Below are 25,631 nucleotides of genomic sequence, written 5' to 3'. Positions count from 1 at the left end.
AGTGAGGTCTCATTCACTACTTTTCAGTTCTCTAGGGCTACCTTCAGTTGGTGGGAGGCTTACGAGAGGCGTAGGTCGGTCGGCGCAGTGCCCCTTACCTGGCAGCAGTTCTCCGGTCTATTCATGGAGAAGTTCGTGCCTCAGTCCCGCAGAGAGGAGCTACGCAGGCAGTTTGAGCAGCTTCATCAGGGTGATATATCCGTGACACAGTATGAGATGAGATTTTTTGAGTTGGCCTGTCATGCTATATGGTTGGTTCTAACAGACAGGGAGAGGATCAGGAGATTCATAGATGGCCTCACTTTTCAGCTGTGATTGATTCTGATTAGAGAGAGAGAGTGTTTGGTGCTACTTTTGACGAGGTTGTCAACATTGCTCGTCAGATTGAGATGGTTCGCAGCCAGGAACGGGTTGAGAGGGAGTCCAAGAGGCCTCGTGGATAAGGTAGATTTAGCGGTGTTCCTTCTGGGGGTCAGTTCCACCATGGTAGGGGTCGTTCTTTCAGGCATGCTCAGATGGTTCGCCCAGTTCATTGTCGTGCATCATCTGGCCATGGTTCACACAGTTATCAGCAGGGCCATTCATCTCTCAGTGCTCTCCCCGCTCAGAGTTCGTCTCGTGCTCCATTGGGTTAGGGCTTGTTTATGCCAGGTCCTTCTACTAGTTATCCCAGTGCTCGGGGTTCCTTTCAGTCCCCAACAATAGCACCGGGGAGTTGCTATGAGTGTGGAGAGTTTGGTCACATGAGGAGGCAGTGTCCCCGCCTAGTGGGAGGTCCAGCTCAGCAGAGGAGCTAGTCTATGACATCAGCACCAGTTTCTTCACTACCCGCTCAGCCAGCTCGGGGTGGAGCTCAGTCAGCTAGGGGCCGCCCGAGAGGGGGAGGCTAATCAGGGGGCGTCCAGGCCCGTTTCTATGCTCGCCCTGCCATACCAGATGCCATTGCTTCGGATGATGTGAATACAAGTATTGTCTCAGTTTGCCATAGAGATGCCTCTGTATTATTTGACCCTGGTTTCACTTATTCATATGTGTCCTCGTATTTCGCTCATTATCTAGATATGCCCCATGAGTCTCTAGTTTCATCTGCTCATGTATCTACTCCAGTGAAAGATACTATTATTGTGGACTGAGTATATCGGTAATGTGTGGTGACTATTGGGAGCCTGTAGACCAGAGTAGATATCTTATTGCTTAGTATGGTTGATTATGACGTGATTTTGGGTATGGATTGGTTGTCTCCATGTCATGATGTTCTAGATTGTCACTATAAGACCGTGGCGTTGGCGATGCCGGGGTCGCCGAGGGTTGAGTGGAGCGGCTCTATAGACTATGTTCCCCGTAGAGTGATTTCATACTTGAAGGCTCAGCGGATGGTTCAGAAGGGTTGTCTATCTTATTTGTCCTTTGTGAGGGATGTTAGTACTAAGACCCCTGCTATTGATTCTGTTCTGGTGGTGCGAGATTTTCCGGATGTGTTTCCTGCAGGCCTACCGGGCATGCCGCCTGACAGGGATATTGACTTCGGTATTGATTTGGTGCCGGGTACTCAGTCCATTTCTATTCCATCGTATCGTATGGCACTAACGGAGTTGAAGGAATTGAAGCAGCATCTCCAGGAACTCCTTGGTAAAGGGTTTATTCGGCCTAGCGTGTCACCTTGGGGTGCACCAGTTCTATTTGTGAAGAAGAAGGATGATACTATGAGAATGTGCATTGATTACAGGCAGTTGAACAAAGTCACAATCAAGAACAAGTATCCGTTGCCACGTATTGATGATCTATTTGACCAGCTTCAGGGAGCGAGGGTGTTCTCCAAGATTGATTTGAGGTCAGGGTATCACCAGCTGAAGATTCGGGACTCGGATATTCTTAAGACAACTTTCAGGACCCGATATGGCCATTATGAGTTCCTTGTGATGTCTTTTGGGCTGACCAATGCCCCAGCAGCGTTCATGCATCTGATGAACTGTGTGTTTCAGACTTATCTTGACTCGTTCATGATTGTATTCATTGATGACATCCTGGTGTACTCTCGTAGCCAGGAGGAGCATGCCCAGCATATGAGGATTGTGTTACAGTAGTTGAGATTTAAATTCCTGAATGTTGAACACCTGTGTTTGGGCCCGAGGCCGTAGTTTATATGCTTTATGCATATTTGGGCCTGAGGTCGTAGTTTATGCTTTATGCATGTTTGGGCATGAGGCCGTAGTTTATGCTTTATGCATTTTTGGGCCTGAGACCATAGTTATGTATATGTATACTTGGGCCAGAGGCCGTAGCTTGTGCACATATATATAGGGCTCGAGGCCGTAGTTTATTCAGATAAACAGGTTGATCATCATTCAGAAGAGGGAGCATTCATATCCTTACTTCCTTTGTTTAGTTCAGTTATTAGTTATCAGTCATCATTTCAATTATCAATTATTAGTTATCAGTTATCTTTTCAGTTTCAGTTTCAACAGTTATCAGTTATCAGCTATCAGTTATCATTTCAGTTTTAGTTTCAGTTTCAACAGTTATCATTTCAGTTATCAATTATCAATTCTCTGTTATCAACTCAGTTTTAGTTTCAGCATTTATAGTTCTTTCTTTCAGTTGCTTTACATACCAGTGCAATTCAAATGTACTGACGTCCCTTTTGCCCGGGGCCTGCATCTCATGATACATGTAATGATTTACAGGTTGACAATTCAGAGCGCTAGGATTCTCGTACCAGCTATTTGGTGATCCCTAGTTCTTTCGGTGAATTATAATTACCTTACAGTCTTCAGTATTTTCAGACAGTTAGTGTTTTCAGTACTTTATTAGAGGCTTGATAGACTAGAGTAACAGTTAGACAGAGTCACAAGCTTTTTATGTTAAGCAATGTTGACTACAGATATGTTTCAGACTTGTATTAGTGTTTCCACACTTTGATTTATATCATTCAGACTTTCAGTATATCAGAATGTGTTAGTTTACCTTCCGCATTCAATATGTTATGATACCACATGTTGATTCAGTCAGCCAGTTGGTTTGCTTGGTCACATGTAGTCAAGCACCAGGTGCCGTGTTACATCCAGGCCCAGGTTCGGTGCGTGACAGTCTTAGCCTCGTAAGTACCTCGTCGGGGTTAGGCTCGACACTTACTAAGTACATTGGGTCAGTTATACTCATTCTACACTTCTGCACTTCTTGTGTAGATTTTTGATGTTGGTATTAGCGGAGTCCCGAGAGGCACTTAACAGATACCAGTCAGTGATTCAAGGTATAGCTGCATTCCGTTCGCAAGCCTTGGAGTCACTTTCTTATTTCTTATACTATTTACATTTTTATTTCGGACAGTGATGCACTTCTTTCAAACCTTGTATTTAGCTGGAACTAGACACTCATGTACTTGTGAAACCAAAATCTTGGGATGGTTTATGTTATGTCCGTGATCAATTAACAGATATTAATTTCTTTTATTTTCATATTATCTGTTTATGTTGGCTTGCTTGAAATTCGATGTTAGGCGCTATCACGTCTCCGCGGTTGGGATTTCGGGTCGTAACAAGTTGGTATTAGAGCCAGGATCCTTAGGTCTCACAGATGGTTAAGACACACATAATATCCATAGCTGACTAGGAGCTGGAGCTCGAGATTTTCGCCACTAGAGGGGTAGAGGCCGGTACCGAGGTAGGGCTAGAGGTAGAGGCAGAGGCAAATCTCAGCCTAGAGCACGTGCAACAACACCTATAGTAGAGCCTCAAATCGAGCGGAAGGAGGAGATTCTTGTTCAGACCGCGACAGTTGGACCAACTTAGGTTCCAGAGGGATTCATAGCCACCCCAGTACTTTAGGACGGTCTAGTCCATCTGGTGGGCCTTATGGAGCGTGTGGCCCAGGCCGATGCGCTCCCTATGGCACTCGCCATCTCTCAGGCCAGGGGAGAAGCGTAAACTCCCACTACTCACACACTAAAGCAGATGGCTCATGGATATCAGACTCATGCAGTTCCAGCATTTGGAGCAGTTCAGTCTATTATTGCTACATAACCCAGGGAGGGACCCGCTATGTCGTCCGAGGGAATGAAGAGTTTGGACAAGTTCACCAAGTTATTTCCTATTCATTTTGGCGGTACACCTTTTGAGCACCCCCAGGATTTCTTGGACTGTTGCCATAAGGTATTGTGCAACATGGGCATAATGGCATCCAATTGAGTCAACTTTATGGCTCCGCTAAGACCTCGTAGCAGGAGTATGTTCGAGGCAAACCAACAGGTTCACCTCCACTCACTTGGGATCAGTTCTCACAGCTATTCTTGGAGAAGTTCATCACTTTTACTCTAAGAGAGGACTACCGCAACCAGTTTGAGCGCCTCTAGCAGGATAGCATGACTGTTACCCAATACGAGACCAGATTTGTAGATTTATCTCGCCATGAAGTTGTCTTGATCCATACTGAGAGGGAGAGAGTGAGGAGATTTATCAATGGCCTTACTTACGGCATCAGACTATAAATGGACAGAGAGACCAAGGATGATATTCCCTTCACTCGGGTTGTAGATATTGCTAGACGGATCGAGAGGATTCGTGGTCAAGGTAGAGAGGCGATATTTGGGAAGAGACATCGGCATTCCGGTGGTTTCAGTTCTACCTCATCTGGAGGTTGGGGTTCATTTGGTAGAGGCTATCCTATCAGGCTGATTCAGTCAGCGCTTCAGGTATCACAGTGTGCTTCGGGCAGTCATGGTTCTTATGGGTCTCATCCTGAGCAGCTAGCATACAACGCACCTTCAGCTCCTGTCAGTGCACCTCCGATTCAGAGTTTTCAAGGTGGTCATTTAGGCCGACAAGGTCAGTTTTAGGGTCAGCAGTCACATCAGCCGAGGGCCTTTTATACTTGTGGAGATCTAAGGCATGTGACGAGATATTGCCCCAGGTCACAAAGCAACATGCCATAGTAGGGTACTCGTGCTATGGTCCCGGCTCTGATTGCTCCACTTCCCGCTCAGCCAGCTAGGGGTGAGGGTAAGGCAGTCAGAGATGGTGTTAGGCCATTAGAGGTGGAGGCCATCCATAAAGAGGCCGTCCGAGAGGTGGAGGTCAGATTGGTAGGTCTCAGCCCCGTTGTTATGCATTCCCAGCTAGACTTGAGGCAGAGTCGTCTGATATGGTCATCACATGTATTGTTCTGATTTGCTATAGAGATGTATCAATTTTATTTGATCCAGGTTCCACTTATTCGTATGTGTCATCCTATTTTACTTCATGTTTTGACAAGTGAAAAATACAGCACGAAATTGATGCTCGTTACCCAAAGATAGTATAGTAAAATTATCGTCTCCACGTGGATTGGATTTAAACAATGCTCTAGTAATTTCTGGTTTAACTGCTATTCAGGATGATCAAAACTTGATTTGGATTGATTTTGAACTACGATTAACTACTAAAGTAAGCAATTGACAATTGACTGCTGTCACGACCCAAAATCCAAGCCGTCGTGATGGCACCAAATCAATCCCGCTAGGTAAGCCAATTAACTATAAAACACAATATAATAATATTGATGTAAGTCAAAGATGAGATAACTAAATTTTTATACAACTCCCTAAGGAATGGTAATACAAATTATGAGCTTCTAAGATATAGAGTTTACAAAGCTGGTTTAAAATAAAATACACCATCTGTTTGAAATATACATGAACAAATCTGAAATACTAATGCTACCAAAATCAAGAGGCAGCTATGACTGGAGCGCAGGTACATCTTCAGATCCATCTCCCGCCGTACGCAGCAACATCAGCATCCAACATCTACGCGCAGGGTGCAAAAGTGTAGTATAAGTACAACCGACCCCATGAACTCAATAAGTAACAAACCTAACCTTAGGTTGAAAGTAGTGACGAGCTGGGACAAGGGTCAGGGTCCAACTCCAATAACCAGCAACAGTTCATAACAATATGATAAAGATGGTACAAGAAATAATTCGGTTGGTTCACAATTTTGGAAAATAGGCATGCTTTTCAAGTATAATAGTAGATCCAAGATCTTTTACCGAAAACCTCAATAATATATGAATAAGTTTGAAAACTGTGATTTTCCCAAAAAAAAAAAACCTTTCAACAATAAACAAGATGTTTCATTTTCAAATAGCACGATGAAGATACATTTATATGCCTACATGTAAATATACAGGTGAAATCATGAATGTTACCAAAATCAGGTACCATGAGGAAATACATCTCTATGCGTGTATCTCAAGTACGCATGTCAAATACAATACATGTCAATGATAAATTCATGTACTCACACTCTCAGAGTACTCAATCTCAGTGTCTCGTATTCTCACTCATCATGCTCAATACTCAGCACACTCAGTCACTTAGTACTGTACAGGGCAAATCCAAGCCAAACATAATAACTGCTAGCAACTGCGCTTACTGGGGGTGTGCAGACTCTGGAGGGGCTCCTTTATCCCAAGCGCTATAATCTGCACGGACAACTCATGTGCGACACGGAAAACTCACGTACTATAGTATCAATATCTTGATATGCACGGACAACTCACGTGCTATAATATCAATATTTGGATCCGCACGGACAACTCACATGCTATAGTATCAATATCTGGACTCGTACGTGTCACGCTCCAACCTCGAAAAGCACGACCGGTGCTTAATCGAGTGAAACCGATCGAGCAAGCCTGTTAAATACTTTCTACCCAACTCACCCATGATCAAGAAAAAAAAGGACATGATTTCATTAATTAGACAGTGGGAAGTTTATACATACAATATTAAACCGTTTCGTTAGCTATTTCGCATTTAATTCTCAAAATACACATATTCTTATAGTCTGAGTTGAACAAGTGATCAAACACAACATAACTTGTTTAACATTCCCAACACCCATATACAACCCACATAGTGTCTATGGAGCCTCTAAAAGATACAAAAGAGTTTATGATAGTGCCGACGACAAGGCCCCGGCTATACCTTGAGACGTGATAATAATATGATCAAAGATATAATACGTGACCCTGGGATGAAGTAAGGCTCACCAAGTCTTCTGGGAAGAGGATGTGCCACTAACGCTGATCAACACTGCCTGCTATGTAACCACCTGCATCCATTTAAAGATGCAGCACCCCCAGCACAGGGGATGTTAGTACCGTCGAATAGCACTAGTATGTATAGCTAAACACCATCTCAATAGAATGAATAATAATACAAGGGAAACAGTCAAGGATTCAATACGAGCTTCAAATAACATTAAAACATCAAGTTAATTTCCATGTTATTAGGTTGGGTGATCTTTAGTGCCGATATTCCATAATTCACAATACTTCTGTATTCTTACACGGAGTCCGATCTCGACCCGATCAGCTAGGTCGTCTCATTTGAGACATCAACCATAACCACAATTTCATTATAATTTCTAGCATAATTACCACCATGTGTGCGGCATGGCGTCCGATCACGGCCCGATCGGCTAGGCTGTCTCACCCGAGATATTACCTTTTTCAGTTTATAATTTCCAGAAAAGTTACCACCATGTGTGCGGCATGGCATCCAATCACGGCCCGATCAACTAGGCTGTCTCACCCAAGACATTACCTTTTTCAGTCAATCATCTCACATCATACTTCTTTCATATACTTTCGATTCATTGTCACTAGTGATCACGATTACAAAGTCATTCTTGACACTTGGCCGGATTTCGTAGTTCCAGTCCCCTTTTCCACATTCAAATATCATTATGATTATCAACAACAATAAGGCTTCCCATTCAAGACATTAAATTCGCATATGAGCAATTTGGGAATCTTAGGCACATAGAGACTTTTCATACAATGTGGCATGACAACCTTTATTTCGATCTTGATATGAAGTCTTAATAATTCTAACACATATTCCACATTTTGAAAACATCCTCAAATGGCGAGATGACATGATGAAGCATTTAGAATAAATATTGAACATACATCCTTCAACACAAATACATTAGGAATAGCCAATTTTATAATGATCAAGGACTTACTCCAATTATATTAACACCGTGGGATTCGATTCTAAGAAGAAGGGGGTTTATCCAACATACCTCAATTGAGCTTCTCAAACTCTAAAGTGATCCGGAATTCTTAGAAACTTCAATCTATTTTAGAAATATAACAAGTTGAACCAAAATTAGGAAGATGATCATGGTTTTAGCTCATTTGAGCATATTATCAAACACTAAGTGTGCATCAATGTTTTAAGGCCCTTTTTGTGGAAGATTCCACCATTCCCCAACCCATTCTCTACCATTTTTAGCTCACAACCTTCCCACATACTTCAAGGATACATGCATGCAAGACACAACCCCCACACCCAATATTTGTCTCTCTATTTAACCCATTTTTGTAAAATTTCGAAATTGAGAGCTAGGACATAGATTCTTATCTTTAGGGTGAAGACTTCCTTTGTTAATCCTCAATGGTTGAGCAAGAATTGATGGATAATAGGTTAAATTTTGCTCCCTTACTCTAAGAACTCTCTCTTTCTCTCTCACTCTAGAATATCATAAATGTGCTCAAAATGAGCTATGGTACATGTTTTAACGAAGAAGGGTCGGGTTTAAAAACCCTAAAAATGAAGGCCCCGGAATAGGATATGTGGTCGCATATGTGACCACAGAATGGTTATGCGGTCCTCATATCGGCCGCATAATCTGGGTGCCAAAAACTAGAAGGGAACTGACCGGGTCTGCGGTCACTATGCTGCCCGGTCACTATGCTGCCCGCAGATCTGTTCTCCGGTCGCATAATGCACCGCAGAACTGTTCTGCGGTTGCATAGTGCATCTCAGAACCTCCCTCCATGAAATCCCAAAGCTAGGTATGGGATAAGAGTGCGGCCCGCGAAGTGGTTGTGCAGTCGCATAATAGCCGCGAAATTGACATCAAAATGACCCAGAAAACTGACTCACTCTGAGACCATTCTGCGGTCCGCAAAGTGGTTCTGTGTCGCAGAATAGGCCGCAGAAATGCCTACTTCTGCCCAACATTTTCTTCAACTCCCCAGCGCATTGTTCAATCTAACAACTTCGGATTTTAGGAAAAATTTTCACGGGGCCTTACATCCTCCCCCACTTAAGGTCATTCGTCCTCGAATGAGGGCCAAGGTTCACTATTAGCATCTTATACAACTAAGATTTTCATACCACATACCATCAGCCTGAAATTTGACTAACTCCCTAAATTCCCAAAAGTTTCGCCAGAGTTTCCCCTGTAACTAGGCATATCCTCCTGCCAGAGAGCCCCAGAAACATATCCTTAAAACATATACATAAACCAATGACGTAACATGATACAAAACAACGCCAATTGTGGCCTCACATGCATTATATTACTAGTAAGGAACACCCTTAACGTCAATTTGTTCAAATGATACATAATTCATAGAAGGTAACCTTTAAAATTTTCATAGAACGCAACTTTATAAATACATGGCTATTTAAACAAAAAGGATACTTTTTTTGCATTTCTTCCTCGGCCTCCCAAGTAGCCTCTTCAACTTGTTGGTTTTGCCATAGCACTTTCACGGAGGCAATTTCTTTATTTCCCAACTTTTGGACTTGCCTATCAAGAATGGCAACTGGAATTTCTTCATATGATAGTTCTTCATTAACCTCTATGGCCTCAACTGGCACAATAGCTGACGGATCTCCAACTACCTTCTTCAACATAGACACATGGAATACCGGGTGCACTAGTGACATCTCAGGTGGTAGCTCAAGCTTGTACGCCACCTCACCGATCCTCTGAATTATTCTATACGGTACGACATACCTCGGACTCAATTTTCCTTTCTTACCAAATCGCATTACACCTTTTATAGGGAAAATTTTCAAAAATACCCAATCATCTTATTTGAACTCCAAATCCCTAGGACGAACATCCGAATAGGACTTCTGGAGACTCTGAGCAGTATTCAACCGCTCCTTAATGGTCTTAAATTTTTCCATATCATAATGCACAAGGTCTGGCCCTATCAGCTCTGCTTCCCCAATTTTGAACAACCCAAGGGGAGATCTACATCTCCTACTATATAATGCCTCAAATGGTGCCATCTGAATACTAGCATGAAAGCTGTTGTTATAAGCAAACTCTATGAGTGGCAAATGATCATCTCAGCTGCCCTTGAAATCAATAAAACAAGCACGCAACATGTCCTCAAGTGTCTCAATAGTCTGCTCTGCTTGCTCGTCGGTCTGTGGATGGAAAGCTGTACTAAGATTCACCTGAGTACCCAAATCTTGCTAAACTTTCTTCCAAAATCTTGTCGTGAACTGAGCCCCTCGATCGGAAATGATAGAAATGGAGTACCATGTAGCCTGACTATTTCCTTGATATACAACTGAGCATATTATTCCGCTATGTCGGTAGATTTAACTGGCAAGAAATGAGCTAATTTCGTGAGCCGATCCACGATCACCCAAATTGAGTCAAACTTGCGCGGAGTGCATGGTAATCTTACCACAAAATCCATATTACTCATTTCCCACTTCCACATTGGAATTTCTATGTTTTGTGACAACCCACATTGGAAATCCATATTATTCGGCCTTGACTTGCTGACAATTTGGATATCTTGCCACAAAGTCTGCTACTATTATTAATGTTTCATCTCGTACTTTAATATTAGGATGAGTCGTAGTAATCCATATGTGTTTGAAGGGATTAAGACCATTAATGAGGTTATAAAGGATTTGTGACTATGTTATTGTAAGACCCCGTAAGTTTAACAACCTTGATACCGTTATATACATTTGATATTGTATTTTGGGTGGAAAATTTTTGTAAAAGAAGGTTTGAAAAATATGATTTTATATAGTTATTAATATTACTACTTTTGAATATGCTTTAAATTATACACAGAATATGAGAAAGTTTATGAGATTTTCTTTGCATAGCAACGTGATTGCTTCGCGCTTTTCATACGATTTGTTCCGTGATTTGTCACAAAAGATGTGTGTTAGAGGAATTGTCAAGAGAATTGATTCAGGTATGTTAAGGCTAATCCTTCATTTTGGCATGATCCAAGTAACGATACGTAAACGTAATGCCATTTCATGAGTATTTCTACTCTTAGCAGTTAAGGATGTCTACGTTATTCATTCCTATAAAGCGATATTCAAGCATGTCTAAGTATGTTTCTAGTTCCCTATTGAGGTATTTGATAAAGATGTTAATATTAATAGTATTGTAATATACGCATCTTCATTTACCACCGAGCTACGGCCGGTAGGGCAGTTACGCATTTACCACCGAGCTACGGCCGGTAGGGAAGTTACGCATTTACCACAGAGCTACGGCCGGTTGGGCAGCTATACATCTACCACCGAGCTACGGCCGGTTGGGCAGTTACCACTGATCAGTTGGGCAGTCATCTTATGATATGGATAAGAGTCTCAAAGAGAAGCCCCTCAGAGATTCAGAGATTCAGGTATATGATATGTATATACTCAGTACATTATTTGTACTGACGTTTTTTTGTTGGGGACGCTGCATTCATGCATGCAGGTATAGATAATCAGTTGGACGAGCCCTCATAGTAGATGAGGCTAGCATTCAGCGAAGGATCTGTAAGACTCCACTTCATTCGGAGTGCAGCCGAGTCTATAAGTCATCGTGTTAGAGTTTTGTTACAGATTTATGGGTAGGCCGGTACCTTGTCCCATTTGATGTCAAATAATCTTAGATGCTTTGTAGATAGAGGTTCATTTTGTACAGTATTCAGAGGCCTTGAAGGCCTATATGTATTCATGTTTTAAGAAAGATAATTTATTGATACAATGTTTTCCCACTTACAGTTGTACATTATGAGTGGTGGCCATGTGGGCCCATGATAGTTACAAAAGGAATGAGTTCAATTAACTCGACCTATGTATGTTCTAGTTTTGGTCGAATGATCATGAGTTACTGAGTGGTTCGCTCGGGCCAGCACGACACCGGGTGCTAGCCACACCTCCCCAAGTTTGGGGCGTGACAATTAAAATCTACGCATGCCCCGGCATCACATAACCCCGGCTTTTAGGAAACATTTTCACGGGGCCTTACAGCATGGACAACTCACGTGCTGCACGGACAACTCACGGGCTATAGTATCAATATCTTCACAATCAGGCCCTCGTCCCCACTCAGTCATCAATCTCTCCAGTCTCTCGGGATCACAACACTCATATTAAGCAGCCCAAGTCAATGATATGAGATGCGACAATATACAATAACAGAGACTGAGATATGTTATGTAATGATGAATATGACTGAATATATAAATGCAATTAAATAAATAACTCAACAACAAGGAAGGACCACTGTGGGTCCTAATAGAGCCAGCATATAGCCTAAACATAATTTCTAGAATAAATTACAGCTCAAGTGCTCTAGCACATAGAATGTAGTAAAAAAATGTTCAGACAAGGTAACTACACAATTCCATGGTATCGACTAAATCACAATTACTACGGTGCACGCCCACACGCCCGTCACCTATCATGCACGTCACCTCAACATCAATCACATAGCACGTAATTCGGGATTTCATACTCTCAACACTAAATTTAGAAGTGTTACTTACCTCGAATATGCCAAACAACGCTCCAAAAATGCCATCTCGCACGTACCGGCCTCTGGATGACTCAAAACTAGCCAAGAGCAATTCAATACAATCAACACGAGCTAAAGGGATCAATTCCATAAAAAATACTAAGTTCTTAATCAAAAGGTCGAGAGTCAACCCCCGGGCCCATTCGGCAAAAAGTCACAAAATTCGAACCCACATTCAACCACTAGTCCAACCATACCAAAATTAGTCAAATCCAATCACAACTCGACCTTCAAATCCTCAAATTATAGTTTATGAGATTTCTAAAATTTTCCCCAAATTTTCATCTCAAAATACTAATTAAATGATGAAAATAATGATATATTCATGTATATAAACCAAATCAAAGTTAAAATCATTTACCCCGATAAATTTATTGAAAAATCCATGAACAATCGCCACAAACCGAGCTCCCAAAGTCCAAATATAAAATAATACTCTAACCCACGTTTATAAAGTACAAAATATGTTCTTCTATTGTGCCGACAACATATTTTTTGTGTGGTCCACACATTCCAGGTTCCGCGTCCGCAATCCAAATTGTGCGGTCGCACTTCAGAAGTGACTGCACTACCAGGCTTCATTAAATTGGCCATAACCTTCGGTACAAATGTCCAATTGATGAATGATTTATCTTTCTGAAAACTAAACTCAAAAGGCTACAATTGTTATTTTTGGATCATCTCCAAATTCCTTGTAGATTAAAAGATATAAGTTTCCGAATTCAGACCATCAGCCTGCAGATTCTCCTTTCTGCGGCCGCAAGAAGATTTCTGTGGTCCGCACATGAAGCTTTGCCTCAGCACTGCAAAATGTGCCCTCCGCACTTCACTCGCTCCAGAACATTATCAAAGTACCCAAATGCCCAAACATGTTTAAAACTCATCTGAAACACATCCGGGGTCACCGGGACCCCGTCCAAGCATACCAACAATTCCTAAAACACACTACGAACTTAATCGAAGTGTCAAATCACATATAACTACATCTAAACGACGAATCACACCTCAAATCAAACTTAATGAACTTTGAATCTTCAACTTCCAAAACTCGCGCTGAAACATATCAAATCAACCCGAAATGAACTCAAATTTGGCACATAAGTCCCAAGTGACATAACGAAGATATTTTGATTCCCGGAACCACAATTTGAATCCGATATCATCAAAGTCAACTCTCGATCAAACTTACAAACTTTCCAAACCTTTAAATTTCCAACTTTCGCCAATCAGCGCTGAAACCTTCCAGAAATATCCAAATGCAAATCCGGGCATACGCCCTAGTCCAAAATCACCATCCAGACCTAACATAACCATCAAAACTCCAATCCGAGGTTGAATATTAAAAAGTCAAACTTGGTCAACTCTTCCAACTTAAAGCATCAATCATGAAATTCATCCTTCTAAATCAATTTCAAATAACCTGAAACCAAAACCGACAATTCACACAAGTCATAATACATCATATATAGCTACTAATGACCTCAAACTACCAAGCGAAGTGCAAGTGCTTAAAACGACCGGTCGGATCGTTACAATTGCAAAGAACTAGAGATTAGCAGAGTGGTTTATTATCAATATGAGGAATAAAGGTCATGACAGGATAAGTGCACGATAGCTATTTGAGATTTAACTCTAGTTTAATTCACTCTAATTTTCTAATGATTTTCACGAATTCACTCGATGATTAGTTTAAACGTGTAGTCAAGAGTCCTCTCTCGATTAAATCTTAACTCTACGAGATGAACTAATATAAGCATTATGAAAATATGCAAGTATGCGTTACTAGATTAGTCTTCAGGAAAAGGTCTCTCGAATATTTTCCTAACTTGATTTGATCAACAATTCAACAAGCTCTTTCGATTACTTAAGAGAATCACTGAATTAAACCAAATAAAATAATGCAAAGATAATCACCAAAATATTCCTCTTCCGATTAAATAAACCGGTGAATAAGGTTGCAACAATTCAAAACCCCATAAACGAAATCAAGTAAATAACTAGAGTTAAAATTCACAAATATTAATCAAAATACCATATCCGTTAACCCCATGCGTGAAGTCGAGAGTTCTGGCGATTGGCGATTTGCGATGACTAAAAGTCGAAGCTCGAGCAGCTCTTCAATGGTCGCTCAGGCCACTGGCCAGCCTCCTCTTGAGGTTGGTCAGCCGTTTCCCCCCTCTCCACAACCATTAATGACCACTCCAAACACAAATCCAATCCATAATTATGCGAAACTACTTCAACCAGCTTCCTTAAATGCGCCCATGCAGCAACAACCTAACGTAGCCCTAAAACCTATTGAATACTTTCATGGAGAATCAATCGTACATTGGAAGAAGCAAGAAGCACGTCAATCCATCACTCAACAAGGATTAAACATGGCAGTCTTGGGAAAATTCTCGTATGGTTAGCCTGGGATTACTGATTTACTTAAAGCTATACTAATTTAATATAAACTAAAAGGCCAGTGTTTAGTTAGATTGATAGAGGATAGTCATGTGTTGATTAAGATCTTATTAATGGAGGATTATATCCATCTTTTGTCAAAACCAGCTTTTTATTTGAAAATACAAAATGAGATGTGGCAGATGCATTTTACTAAGTAAAATCCTTGGTGGAAACCTACTGAGGAAACTCCTGTTGCCATAGCTTGGATTTCCTTTCAAGATTTACCACCTAACTTCTTTGGCAAGGAGTTTGTGTTTTCACTAGCTAGGGCAGTAGGAAGGCCACTTCATGTGGATTTGGCTACTCAGAATGGTACTCATCCAAGTTGTGCTAAAGTGAAAGTTGAGGTGAATTTGTTGTCAAATTTTCCTCAAAGAATCAAAATTGTAGAGGAGAAGGATGAATCTGGACTGGAGGAGTCTAAGTGGATTAAAATTAGGTATGATTCTATGCCTAAGTACTATAAATCGTGCAAGAAACAAGGTCACAAAGAAGATGAGTGCTGGGTTATTAATCTAGAATTGAGGCAGGTTAAAGATCAAGGCAATGACAAAATAACTGGGCAAGAGGTTATTGGTACAATAGCTGATACTACAAAGGTGTTAGAGAGTGGGAAAGTTGTAGGGAAAATAATTACGAATCCATCTGGGCAGGAGTGGATACAAGAAAGGAATAATAAATATCAGCGTGATACGAGGGGCTATATCATTGACAACATAAAGGAAAAGGAAGCTAACAATGGTAAGGGAAAGGCCAAAGTTGAGGCAGTAACTACAAATAACAAGTTTCATGCGTTGGAGGTGGAAGAGAATGATCAACCAATTTTGAGTATAACAGAAGGCAAATGAGATGATAATGTCAATAAAAATGTGAAGAAGCAACTGGCCAAAAGCTCCAATCAGGTCCAAGAACAGGAGCAGTTGAAGAAGGCTGGAGATATCACCTCCAATCCTAAGAATAATAGGATTAGGTCCGTTAAGGATTTGGAGAAGGTAAATAATTCTAGATTGATTCATAAGGAGGCTAGTGTTCCTAATGTTGACAATATTTCTTTAAAGAAAGGAGATGAGGAGGCTAGACGTATTAAGAAGGAAGATGTACTGGAAGTTGTGAATAAAGAGGAAGCTAATAAAGGAAATAATTTGAATCCTACTACAACTGGGATTATATCGTCAGGAAATAATGGAGTTCAAGAAGTAGCTAAGGCTAGTTATCCTAATCCTAATGAGGCAGGGATTGAATAGTGTATTAGAAAATAATCGACCATTGAATGAGTGCATAGAAGATTTGGTGCAAACAAAGATGAATTAAGGGAACTCAATGTGACAATTAACCAATCATATCATGAAATTCCATCACAAATGTATGAGGATTCTGGACAACAGGAAGACTACAATGAAGTCAATTCTGGAAAAGATCTATGGAGTGATGAAGTTGATGATATGGAAGATCAAGCAGACAAAACAAACATTACAGACAAAGAAAACAAGGGCAACAATCATATCCAAAAGGCAGGCACAAGGGAATCAAATGCTACAGTAAACCCTAGCAGTCCAAAAACTAGGGTTGATGATAAGTTGAGTTCTAAATTTCATAAGTCAATTACACCAGCTGGGGGTGATAGAGGATCACCAAAAGAAGCTGGAAATTATGAAGGAGCAGTTGCAGCAACATTAGCCAAGATTCAAGCCAATGTAATAGTAAACCCTAGCAATGGTGGGCAGTTTGTGGCCACTGTTGATGGTGTTCCGGTGTATCCTTTGGGGAATGATCAAGTTAGAGATGATAATGTGAAGGTCTTGGAGGATACAGTGGGATCAAATCAACAAACAACTAATGGTAAGGGTAGTGATCCCAATGAAACAATAATTCTTGGGGTTTCTGTACAGTGCACCCTAACTTGAGTTCTGTATATGATCTTCAATTCAAGGTGATGCAAAAGAATATGAGGATCAGGGAGAAGAATTCAGACTTGTTAAAGGAGGCAACAACGACGGCACATGATGAAATTGACCATGAATTACTACCCAAGGACCCAGGTGCAATTGAGCCAATGGCCTGTGTTTCAGCCATTGATCAGATTATGCAGTTGCAGTTCAATGTGCCCCTGAAGTCACCATTGAAGACACTACATGATTTAGTTACACACAATATGGAACGTGTTGATATAGCTCTCATAGAACAACATCAATTGGAGGAGGAAGGGGATGGTGAATCAACTGCTGGCAATTTTAGAGAAGTCACAAGGGAGGGTGATTTATCACCTAGAACTAGTGCAAGGGGAGATAAGAAGGCTAAGAAGCAGACTCAGAATAAGGAACTTGTTCAACCTACAAGAATCTTGCCCAGGAGGGCAGCCTCACAGACTAAATGATGAAACATTGATATGGAATATTAGGTGTGTAAACACTGAGCAGGCCTTTCCTAGGGTAATCAACATGTATATGGAGCATAATTTCTGTGTCATTGCACTAATGGAACCATTCCAGAAGGCAGGTCACATACAGAGGTATAGGAGAAGACTGAATATGGAGACTGCTTATTCAAATTTGAATGAGAAGATTTGGCTATTTTTTGATGTTGTGGTAGAATGTGAATTAGTGATGGAAACTGCACAACAGGTATGTAAAGGTGTTTCATATTGATCTAGGGCAACATATTAAATTAACATTTGTATATGCAAAATGCTCTACATTAGAGAGACTGGAACTATGGGATAACTTATACTATATGAAACGTGATATGGAGCTGCCTTGGCTAGTAGGAGGGGACTTCAATGTAGTATTACATGAAGATGAAAAGATAGGTGGATTTCCAGTGCACCCTCCAGAATATGAGGGTTTTGCATTTTGTGTAAATTCTTGTGGACTATTTTATCAAGGTTACAAAGGCAGTCCATTTACATGGTGGAATGGGAGGCCTAATGCTGAGTGTATTTTCAAAAGACTGGACAGGATATTTGTCAATTTTCCTTTTCAGAACATGATGCCAACAATTGAAGTGGAACACTTAATCAGAACTAGATCAGATCATGCATTATTACTCATGACATGTGGTGAGCAGGCTACAAACTTTGTCAAACCATTCAGATTCTTAAAATTCTGGACAAAACATGCTATATTTATGGAGGTGGTGAGGCAAAATTGGAATGCTGATTTTATTGGAGATCCTTTCCTAATGCTCAAGCATAAACTCAAGAAGGTGAAGGTAGCATTGTCTAAGTGGAGTAGGGATACATTTGGTAACATCTTCAAGCAGTTAGCTATATTGGAGGACATTGTTAGGGTGAATGAGATGTTGTTTGAGGAGGAGCCTACTATAAAGAACAGGATTGTTCTTCAGAAAGCTCAATCAAAACTGAAGAAGTACTTGAGTATAGAGGAGCAATACTGGAAACAAAAAGCTGGAATGACATAGTTTGCTGAGGGTGATAGGAACACTAGTTTCTTTAACAATCATGATAATGGCAAGAGGAAGAAGCTGAAATTGAAAAGGATTCAGAATGGAGATGGAGCATGGCTTCAAGATCAAGAGCAAATGGCTAATGCAACAATTGATTTCTACCAAATACAGTTCACAAAGGAGGGAGATCCTGCTGATTTCCCTATGCTGGACAATGTCCTAGAAATGGTGACCATGGAGTAGAATTTGGAACTATGTAGATTTCCAACCCTAGAAGAGGTCAACGCTGCTGTTTTTGAATTAAGTGGAGATAGTGCTAGTGGTGCTGATGGATTCACTGGATTGTTTTATCAAACATGCTGGGAAGTGATATGCTATGACATTCACAATATGGTGCTTCATTTTTATGGAGGTACAACTTTACCAAAGTCTATTACTCACACTAATTTGGTGCTACTGCCAAAAAAGCCTAGGCTCCAGACTTTCTTAGACTTAAAACCAATAAGTTTGAGCAACTTCATCAACAATGTGATCTCTAGAGTTATTCATTACAAATTGGAGAAGTTCCTGCCTAGATACATATCTCCTAATCAATCTAGATTTGTGAAAGGGAGGAGTATCTTTGAAAACATTCTGCTCACTCAGGAGATTGTCACTGAAATCAGGATGAGAGGTAAGCCTGCTAATATGGTGATTAAGCTGGATATGACAAAGGCTTATGATAGGGTGTCATGAAAATATTTGATGCATGTGCTAAGAAGAATGGGGTTTGCTGAACACTTTATCACTATGATTTGGAATCTTCTCTCTAACAATTGGTATTCAGTTTCGGTGAATGGGCAAGCATCAAGATTCTTCAAGTCTACAAGAGGGGTGAAGCAAGGAGATCCTTTATATCCTGCATTGTTCATATTCTCTACTGAAGTTCTATCTAGATCTTTAAACAAACTATTTGAAGATAAGTCCTTTATTGGATTTGGCATTCCTAAATGGTCTAATCCTTTGAACCAATTGGCATATGCTGATGATACTATTATATTTGCCTCAGCTCATCCTCCCTCATCGAGCAAGATTATGGCAGTATTAGGAGGCTATGAGTAGATCTCAGGACAACTGATTAACAAATCCAAGAGCTCTTATTATATGCATAACAATGTTGCACATGCCTTATTTCAAGCAGTTGGTGATGCTACAGGCTTTACTAGAGGGCAGTTTCCATTCACATACTTAGGATGCCCTATTTTCTACACTAGAAGAAGAAAGGAGTTCTATGAGGATCTTATCAAAAAGGTGAAGGCCAAGTTACATAATGGAAAGTTAAACTGTTATCATTTGGTGGAAAGGCAACTCTCATTACTAGTGTGCTTCAAAGCATGCCAATACATCTATTGTCAGTTCTGGACCCTCCTAATAATATTCTGGAGCACATGCATAAGAGTTTTGCAAGATTATTTTGGAGCACAAATGTAACGAACCATCCGGTTGTTTTGAGTGTACAATATCGTTCCCCCATTTACTGCTTATCCCGTGTTCAATTATAATTTTGTGATTCGTCGGAAAGGTTTCAGAATGAATTAGAACACTTAGTTTCAAGATTTAAAGCTTAAGTTAAAATAGTTGACCGGATATTAACTATGTGTAAATGACTCCAGAATAGAGTTTTGATATTCCAATAGCTCCGTATGGTGATTTTGGACTTAAGAGCGTGTCCGAAAAATTATTTAGAAGTCCGTAATTAAATTAGGCTTGAATTGGCTAAAAATAGAAATGTAAGTTTGAAAGTTTGACCGGGTAGTCAACTTTTTGATATCGGGGTCGGAATCTATTTCTGAAAATTCGAATAGGCCCGTTATGTCATTTATGACTTGTGTGCAAAACGTGAGGTCAATCGGACTTGATTTGATAGGTTTCGGCATCGAATGTAGAAGTTAAAAATTCTTAGTTTCATTAAGCTTGAATTGGGGTATGATTCGTGGTTTTAGCATTGTTTGATGTGAGTTAGAGGTCCGACTAAGTTCTTATGATGTTTTAAGACTTATTGATGTATTTGGTGGAGGTCCCGGGGGCCTCGGGTGAGTTTTGGATGATTAACGGATCAAATTCGGACTTAGGAAATACTGGAATTTTTCTGTTGCTGGTTCTGGTGTGATCGCACCTGCGGCTCGGTTGCGCAGGTGCAATGGTCGCAGAAGCAACAGAGGAGTCACAGGAGTGAGGTGTGATCTGGTGAGGAAGATCGCAGAAGCGGAAGTTAGGGCGCATATGCGCGTCCGCAGAAGCGTAAGATTAGCCGCAGAAGCGGCGTGTGGCGCAGAAGCTGGAGTTGGTTGGCGCACATGCGCGTGTGCAGAGGCGGAAAATGTCTGCAGGTGCGGAAGGGCTGGTCTCAATGGTCTTTGTAGAGGCGAGATTTTATCCGCAGATGCGACATTTTTACCGCATATGTGGAATCGCTGGGCAAAATGCCTTATATTAGAGGGTTCAACATTTTTATCCATTTTCGGATTTTGGAGCTAGGTTTGGGCGACTTTGGAGAGGAATGTTTCCACACAACTTGGGGTAAGTGTTATTGACTTCCTTTGGATTATATTCCAGGAATTAATCTTCGTTTTCGGCGTTAGATTATTGATTTTTCAAAGAGAAATCGGAGGAATTTTCTACAATTTCATAAAAATAAATTTTCGAGATTTGAACATCGATTCGGAGTCGGATTTGAGTGAAATTAGTATGGTTGAACTTGTAATTGAATGAGTTATCGGATTTTGTGAGTTTCGTCGGATTCCGAGACTTGGGACCCACTGTGGATTTTTCGAGCGGAGTTGAGAATTTTTCTAAATTGTTAAATTATAAGCATTAGAGGAAATTGTGATTTATTTGCAAGTTATTTGAATAGATACAGATCGTTTGGCTTGAATTGAGGAGATAGGAAGCGTTCAGAAGTTGATATGCGCAGAATGAAATTTCTGGAGCATTATTGATCTTGCTCGGAATTGGATTCGACTTGTGTGAGATAAGTAACTCTTCTAATCTTGGAGCTGAGGGTATGAACCCTGATTATATGTGTTATGTGTTTAGTGTTGAGGTGACACACATGCTAGGTTACGGGCGTGTAGGCGTGCACCGTTCGAATTGTGACTCTGTTATTCCCGTGGTAATGTGTACTTACCTGAACTTATCTGTAATCATGAAATCTCTTCGTACTAGATTTATCGAGTTGTGACTTATGTTAGAAATAATGCTTAGGCCAATGTTGACATTATTGGGACCCACTGAGGTCATTTCTGCTGTCGATTTATTTTTTTAAATTGTAACTTCATACTCAGTCATGTTTATTCATTTCATATCATCTCTCAGTCTCTGTTGCTATTTATTGATTCATCATATCATCATTTTGGGCCAGTTTCATGACATTGTGAGCTTGAGAGACAGGAGAGATTGATGATTGAGTGAGGTCGATGGCTTGATTGTGAGGATAATTATGGGATCGGTTGCACGCCGTAACAGGCCATATTGGCTTTATATACTTTATTATTATGGGATCGGGCTGCATGCCGCAGCATGCTAGATTGGCATATTATAGCACGTGAGTTGTTCGTGCGGATCCATTGATACTATAGCACGTGAGTTGTCCGTGCAGATTATAGTGCTTGCGCTGAAGGAGCGCCTCTGGAGTCTGTACACACCCCCAGTGAGTGCAGGTACCTATTGAGTGCGAGTGCCGAGTGCCGAGCGATTGGGAGGACTGAGTGATTGTGAGTACTGAGTAACTGTGAGGACTGTGTGACTGTGAGGACTGGGTGATTGGGAGGACTGAGTGAATTGATACTCTGAGAGTATGCATATGATTTTATCACTGAGTTGCATCGCATTCGACATGCACACTTGATATGCAGGCATAGAGATGCATTTTTCCTCATGTTTCACGGTATCACATCATTCATGACTTATCATACATATTGATATGTAAGCATAGAGATGTATTTTCCTCATGCCATTTGAAAATGAAATATTTACCTGTTGAAAGCTTTGAGAAAAATCATAGATACTTACTCATACTATGGTGATTTCGGCAAAAGATTTGAGTTTTATTGTTATAATTGAAAAGAAAATGTTTATTTTCTAGAATTGTATACGAGCTGAGCATTTTATTGTTGAATTATTACTGGTGTTACTTTCATTATATTTTTATGAATTGTTGTTGGGTATTGGTGTTGGACCCTGACCTTTGTTCCAGCTCGTCACTACTTTCAACCTAAGGTTAGGTTTGTTACTTATTGAGTACATGGGGTCGGTTGTACTCATACTACACTTCTGCACCTTGCCTGTAGATTTTGGATGTTGATGCTGTTGTACATGGCGAGAGCTGGATCTGAAAACGTAACTGCGTTCCAGTCATTGCTGCCTCTTGTTCATGGTAGCCTTAGATTTATAAAAATTCGTTTATATATATTTTGAATAGATGATGTATTTATTTCATACCAGCTTTGTAATTTTCAATCTTAGAAGCTCATGATTTGTACTACCAGTCCTTGGGGAGTGTATTAGAGTCAGTTAAATATTAATTGAATCGGATTATTGTTATTTGGCTTACCTAGAGGGTGAGGTTAGGTGCCATCATGGATAGTTGGATTTTGGGCCGTGACAACAAAGGAAGAAGTTAGGAGTAGGCATTGGTCATCTTGGCAGAATTTATGCCTCCCTAAATAAGAAGGGGGCTTAGGTTTTAGGTCTCTGCATGATGTCTCAAGAGCTTTATTTGCTAAGATTTGGTGGAGATTTAGGACTATTAAATCATTGTGGTCAAACTTCATGTGGAACAAGTATTGTAAAAAGGAGTTGCCTACAATGGTGCAATTTAGGGAAGGGTCTCATATATGGAGGCGAATGTTGAATGCTAGGGAAGAAGTAGAGCATGAGATTCTATGGGAGATGAAGAGTAGAACAACAAACATATGGCATGAAAACTGGACTGGACTAGGTTCTCTATACCATGTACTACACCCAGATTTTCCAATAAATGAGGAGTTACAAGAGGTGGCAGAATTGAGACAAGGTGAATCATGGAATGACCACCTGATTGATCAAAGCTTCCATGAAGATATTGCTGATCACATTAGGATCAATGTGCATTATGAGGGAAATGAGGACTACTGGGATAGACCATATTGGATGGCGACATCATCAGGTAAGTTCACTGTTAGTGGTGCTTGGCCGATTCTGAGGCATAGAGCTGATCCTAATCAGGAGTTCAAACAAATGTGGACAAAAGGATTGCCATTCAAGATATCTTTCTTTTTATGGAGGTTGTGGAGACCAAAATTAGCTAATGATGATATGTGGAGGAGGCAAGGGCAGATGGTTATGTCTAGATATTGGTGTTGTCAGCATCCTCAGGAGGAGACATTAGAACATATCTTTTTAACTAGCCCTACTGCATCAAAGGTGTGGAATTTGTTCATTGGAGCTGCAGGAATTGATGTGCCATTAATTCAATTGAAACAAGTGATAAGGCATTGGTGGAATGCACAATTTTGTCCAAAGTTGAAGCCACTGTTTCAGGCAGCTCCAGTTATCATTACTTGGGAGTTATGGAAGAAGAGAAATGCAGGCAAACATGGAGGATCATTGTCTACTAATAGGGTTATTCATGAAGTTAACAAGACATTGCATCAATTAGCACGGGTTAGGTATGCATGGCTATCTCATATACCTTTGTTATGGCCAGACATGATCCAATTCTTTGAAGCTTATAAACCAATCTTGATCACTAGGAGAGTTACTTGGCAGCTTCCTCATTATGGGTGGTATAAGTCTAACACTGATGGGGAATCAAAAGGAAACTCCGGCCCTAGTTCTCTTGGCTTTTGTGTGAGAAATAATACAAGTGATTTAGTGTATGCAAGGGAAGTGGACTTAGGGATGACCACAAATGTTGTAGCTGAAGCAAAAGTAATAGTGCAAGGGTTGGAGTACTGTGTGGAGAATCATCTTCATCTCTCATTTTGGAAACAGATTCTTTAGTGCTTAAGAAGGTGATTGAAGGGAATTGGGATCCAACGTGGGTTACTGTTCCGGATGAGAAGAAGATCAAGGAGATGAGGGACAATTTTAATGTGATCTTTCAGCATGTGTTCAGAGAAGGCAACACAGTGGCAAATTTATAGCTAACATTTTTTTTTTTGCATGTACCACTGAATATCACTCATTTTCTGAACTGCCTTGTGCAGGGAGGAGGCTGATCAATCTTGATAAATCACAAATTCCTAATCTTAGGGTTAGGATTGCCAAAAGAAGAGCTCCAGATTAATGATTCTACTAGGTTTGATTCTGCACTTGCTTATTTGTCTCATTGTTTTGTTCAAATTATGTATACTGTTAGGGTATTTTCTAGTGGTATTAGCATGGTTACATGCTCATTCTGGAGGTGCTTTAATGGTGTATAGAAGATGTCACATAAGCAGGCTGTGGATAGTGCATTTTATAATGCTTCTAGTCTAAGGACATAATTTGCATTGCTTATTGTTACTATCATAGTTACAATGGTCTTGAACATGTTCTGGATCAATGGTTGTTGCAATACAAAAGCTAGGATCCAATGACTTCAATAGGATGCTATGTGTATGTGTGTGCTGCTAGGATGTTATCCAGTGGTATTGGTATGCTTTCATACCCAATCTGGAGACGAAATGGCAGTGCATATAACTTCTTTGAATTGAAATCATGGTTCTTAAGTATGGGAGAGTATTGGCAGCACTCAGTCACTTATAGGAACTTCATAGTTATTGAGTGCAATTTATTAGTTCCACATGATATTTTGAAGGGTCATAGATGGTATTCAGAGCATATTGAAGGTGTTCTCTATCATTTTAGTAGGCTATGTAGTGTCATGACACTATCCAGTGGTATTAACATGGTTTCATGTCCAATCTAGAGGTGCTATGGCAGTGCAGGCATAAGGTTTCTTTTGATGGATATGGCACCTATCACAGGTCATATAGATGTGTATTGGCCTGAATTTATTTCATCATATGCAGGGAGCACAGAATTGTTGGCTTCATTTTTCATGTAGTTGATATCCTTCATGGAGAATTGGTCATTCCTGATAGATGGTGTTGATTGGAGATTCATGCTTGCCTTGTCCTTTGGAATGCAAAACTTGGTGCCTGG

At 40.5% G+C, this 25,631-nt stretch overlaps 2 protein-coding genes across 2 annotated transcripts; both read left to right on the top strand.

Moving 5' to 3' along the window:
• Nucleotides 1-17,500: 17,500 nt before the first annotated feature.
• Nucleotides 17,501-19,199, top strand: LOC138904563 (uncharacterized). Its single transcript, XM_070193068.1, has 4 exons — nucleotides 17,501-17,571; nucleotides 17,684-18,427; nucleotides 18,497-18,634; nucleotides 18,725-19,199. Exons 1-4 carry the CDS (start codon nucleotides 17,501-17,503, stop codon nucleotides 19,197-19,199), a joined length of 1,428 nt encoding a protein of 475 aa, XP_070049169.1.
• A 4,110-nt stretch (nucleotides 19,200-23,309) lies between these two features.
• On the top strand, nucleotides 23,310-24,771 carry LOC104092452 (uncharacterized). Its single transcript, XM_009598061.2, has 3 exons — nucleotides 23,310-24,413; nucleotides 24,497-24,605; nucleotides 24,692-24,771. Exons 1-3 carry the CDS (start codon nucleotides 23,310-23,312, stop codon nucleotides 24,769-24,771), a joined length of 1,293 nt encoding a protein of 430 aa, XP_009596356.2.
• The last annotated feature ends 860 nt before the right edge of the window (nucleotides 24,772-25,631 follow it).

The sequence above is a fragment of the Nicotiana tomentosiformis genome, chromosome 1 (genome assembly GCF_000390325.3).
Source record: "Nicotiana tomentosiformis chromosome 1, ASM39032v3, whole genome shotgun sequence".
NCBI classification, from domain to species: domain Eukaryota; kingdom Viridiplantae; phylum Streptophyta; class Magnoliopsida; order Solanales; family Solanaceae; genus Nicotiana; species Nicotiana tomentosiformis.
The sequence above is the reverse complement of the archived record's forward strand: the minus strand, read 5'-3'. Positions and strand labels throughout refer to the sequence as shown.

Excerpts from the sequence above, each read along its gene's own strand:
- LOC138904563 (XM_070193068.1), top strand. The coding sequence starts at position 17,501 with ATGTATATGGAGCATAATTTCTGTGTCATTGCACTAATGGAACCATTC. Across the intron at positions 17,572-17,683 it reads AAGGCAGGTCACATACAGAG|GTATGTAAAGGTGTTTCATA; the intron begins GTATAGGAGAAG and ends ACTGCACAACAG. Across the intron at positions 18,428-18,496 it reads GCTCAATCAAAACTGAAGAA|GAACACTAGTTTCTTTAACA; the intron begins GTACTTGAGTAT and ends TGAGGGTGATAG.
- LOC104092452 (XM_009598061.2), top strand. The coding sequence starts at position 23,310 with ATGGTGCAATTTAGGGAAGGGTCTCATATATGGAGGCGAATGTTGAAT. Across the intron at positions 24,414-24,496 it reads ATGTTGTAGCTGAAGCAAAA|GTGATTGAAGGGAATTGGGA; the intron begins GTAATAGTGCAA and ends GTGCTTAAGAAG. Across the intron at positions 24,606-24,691 it reads TCAGCATGTGTTCAGAGAAG|GGAGGAGGCTGATCAATCTT; the intron begins GCAACACAGTGG and ends TGCCTTGTGCAG.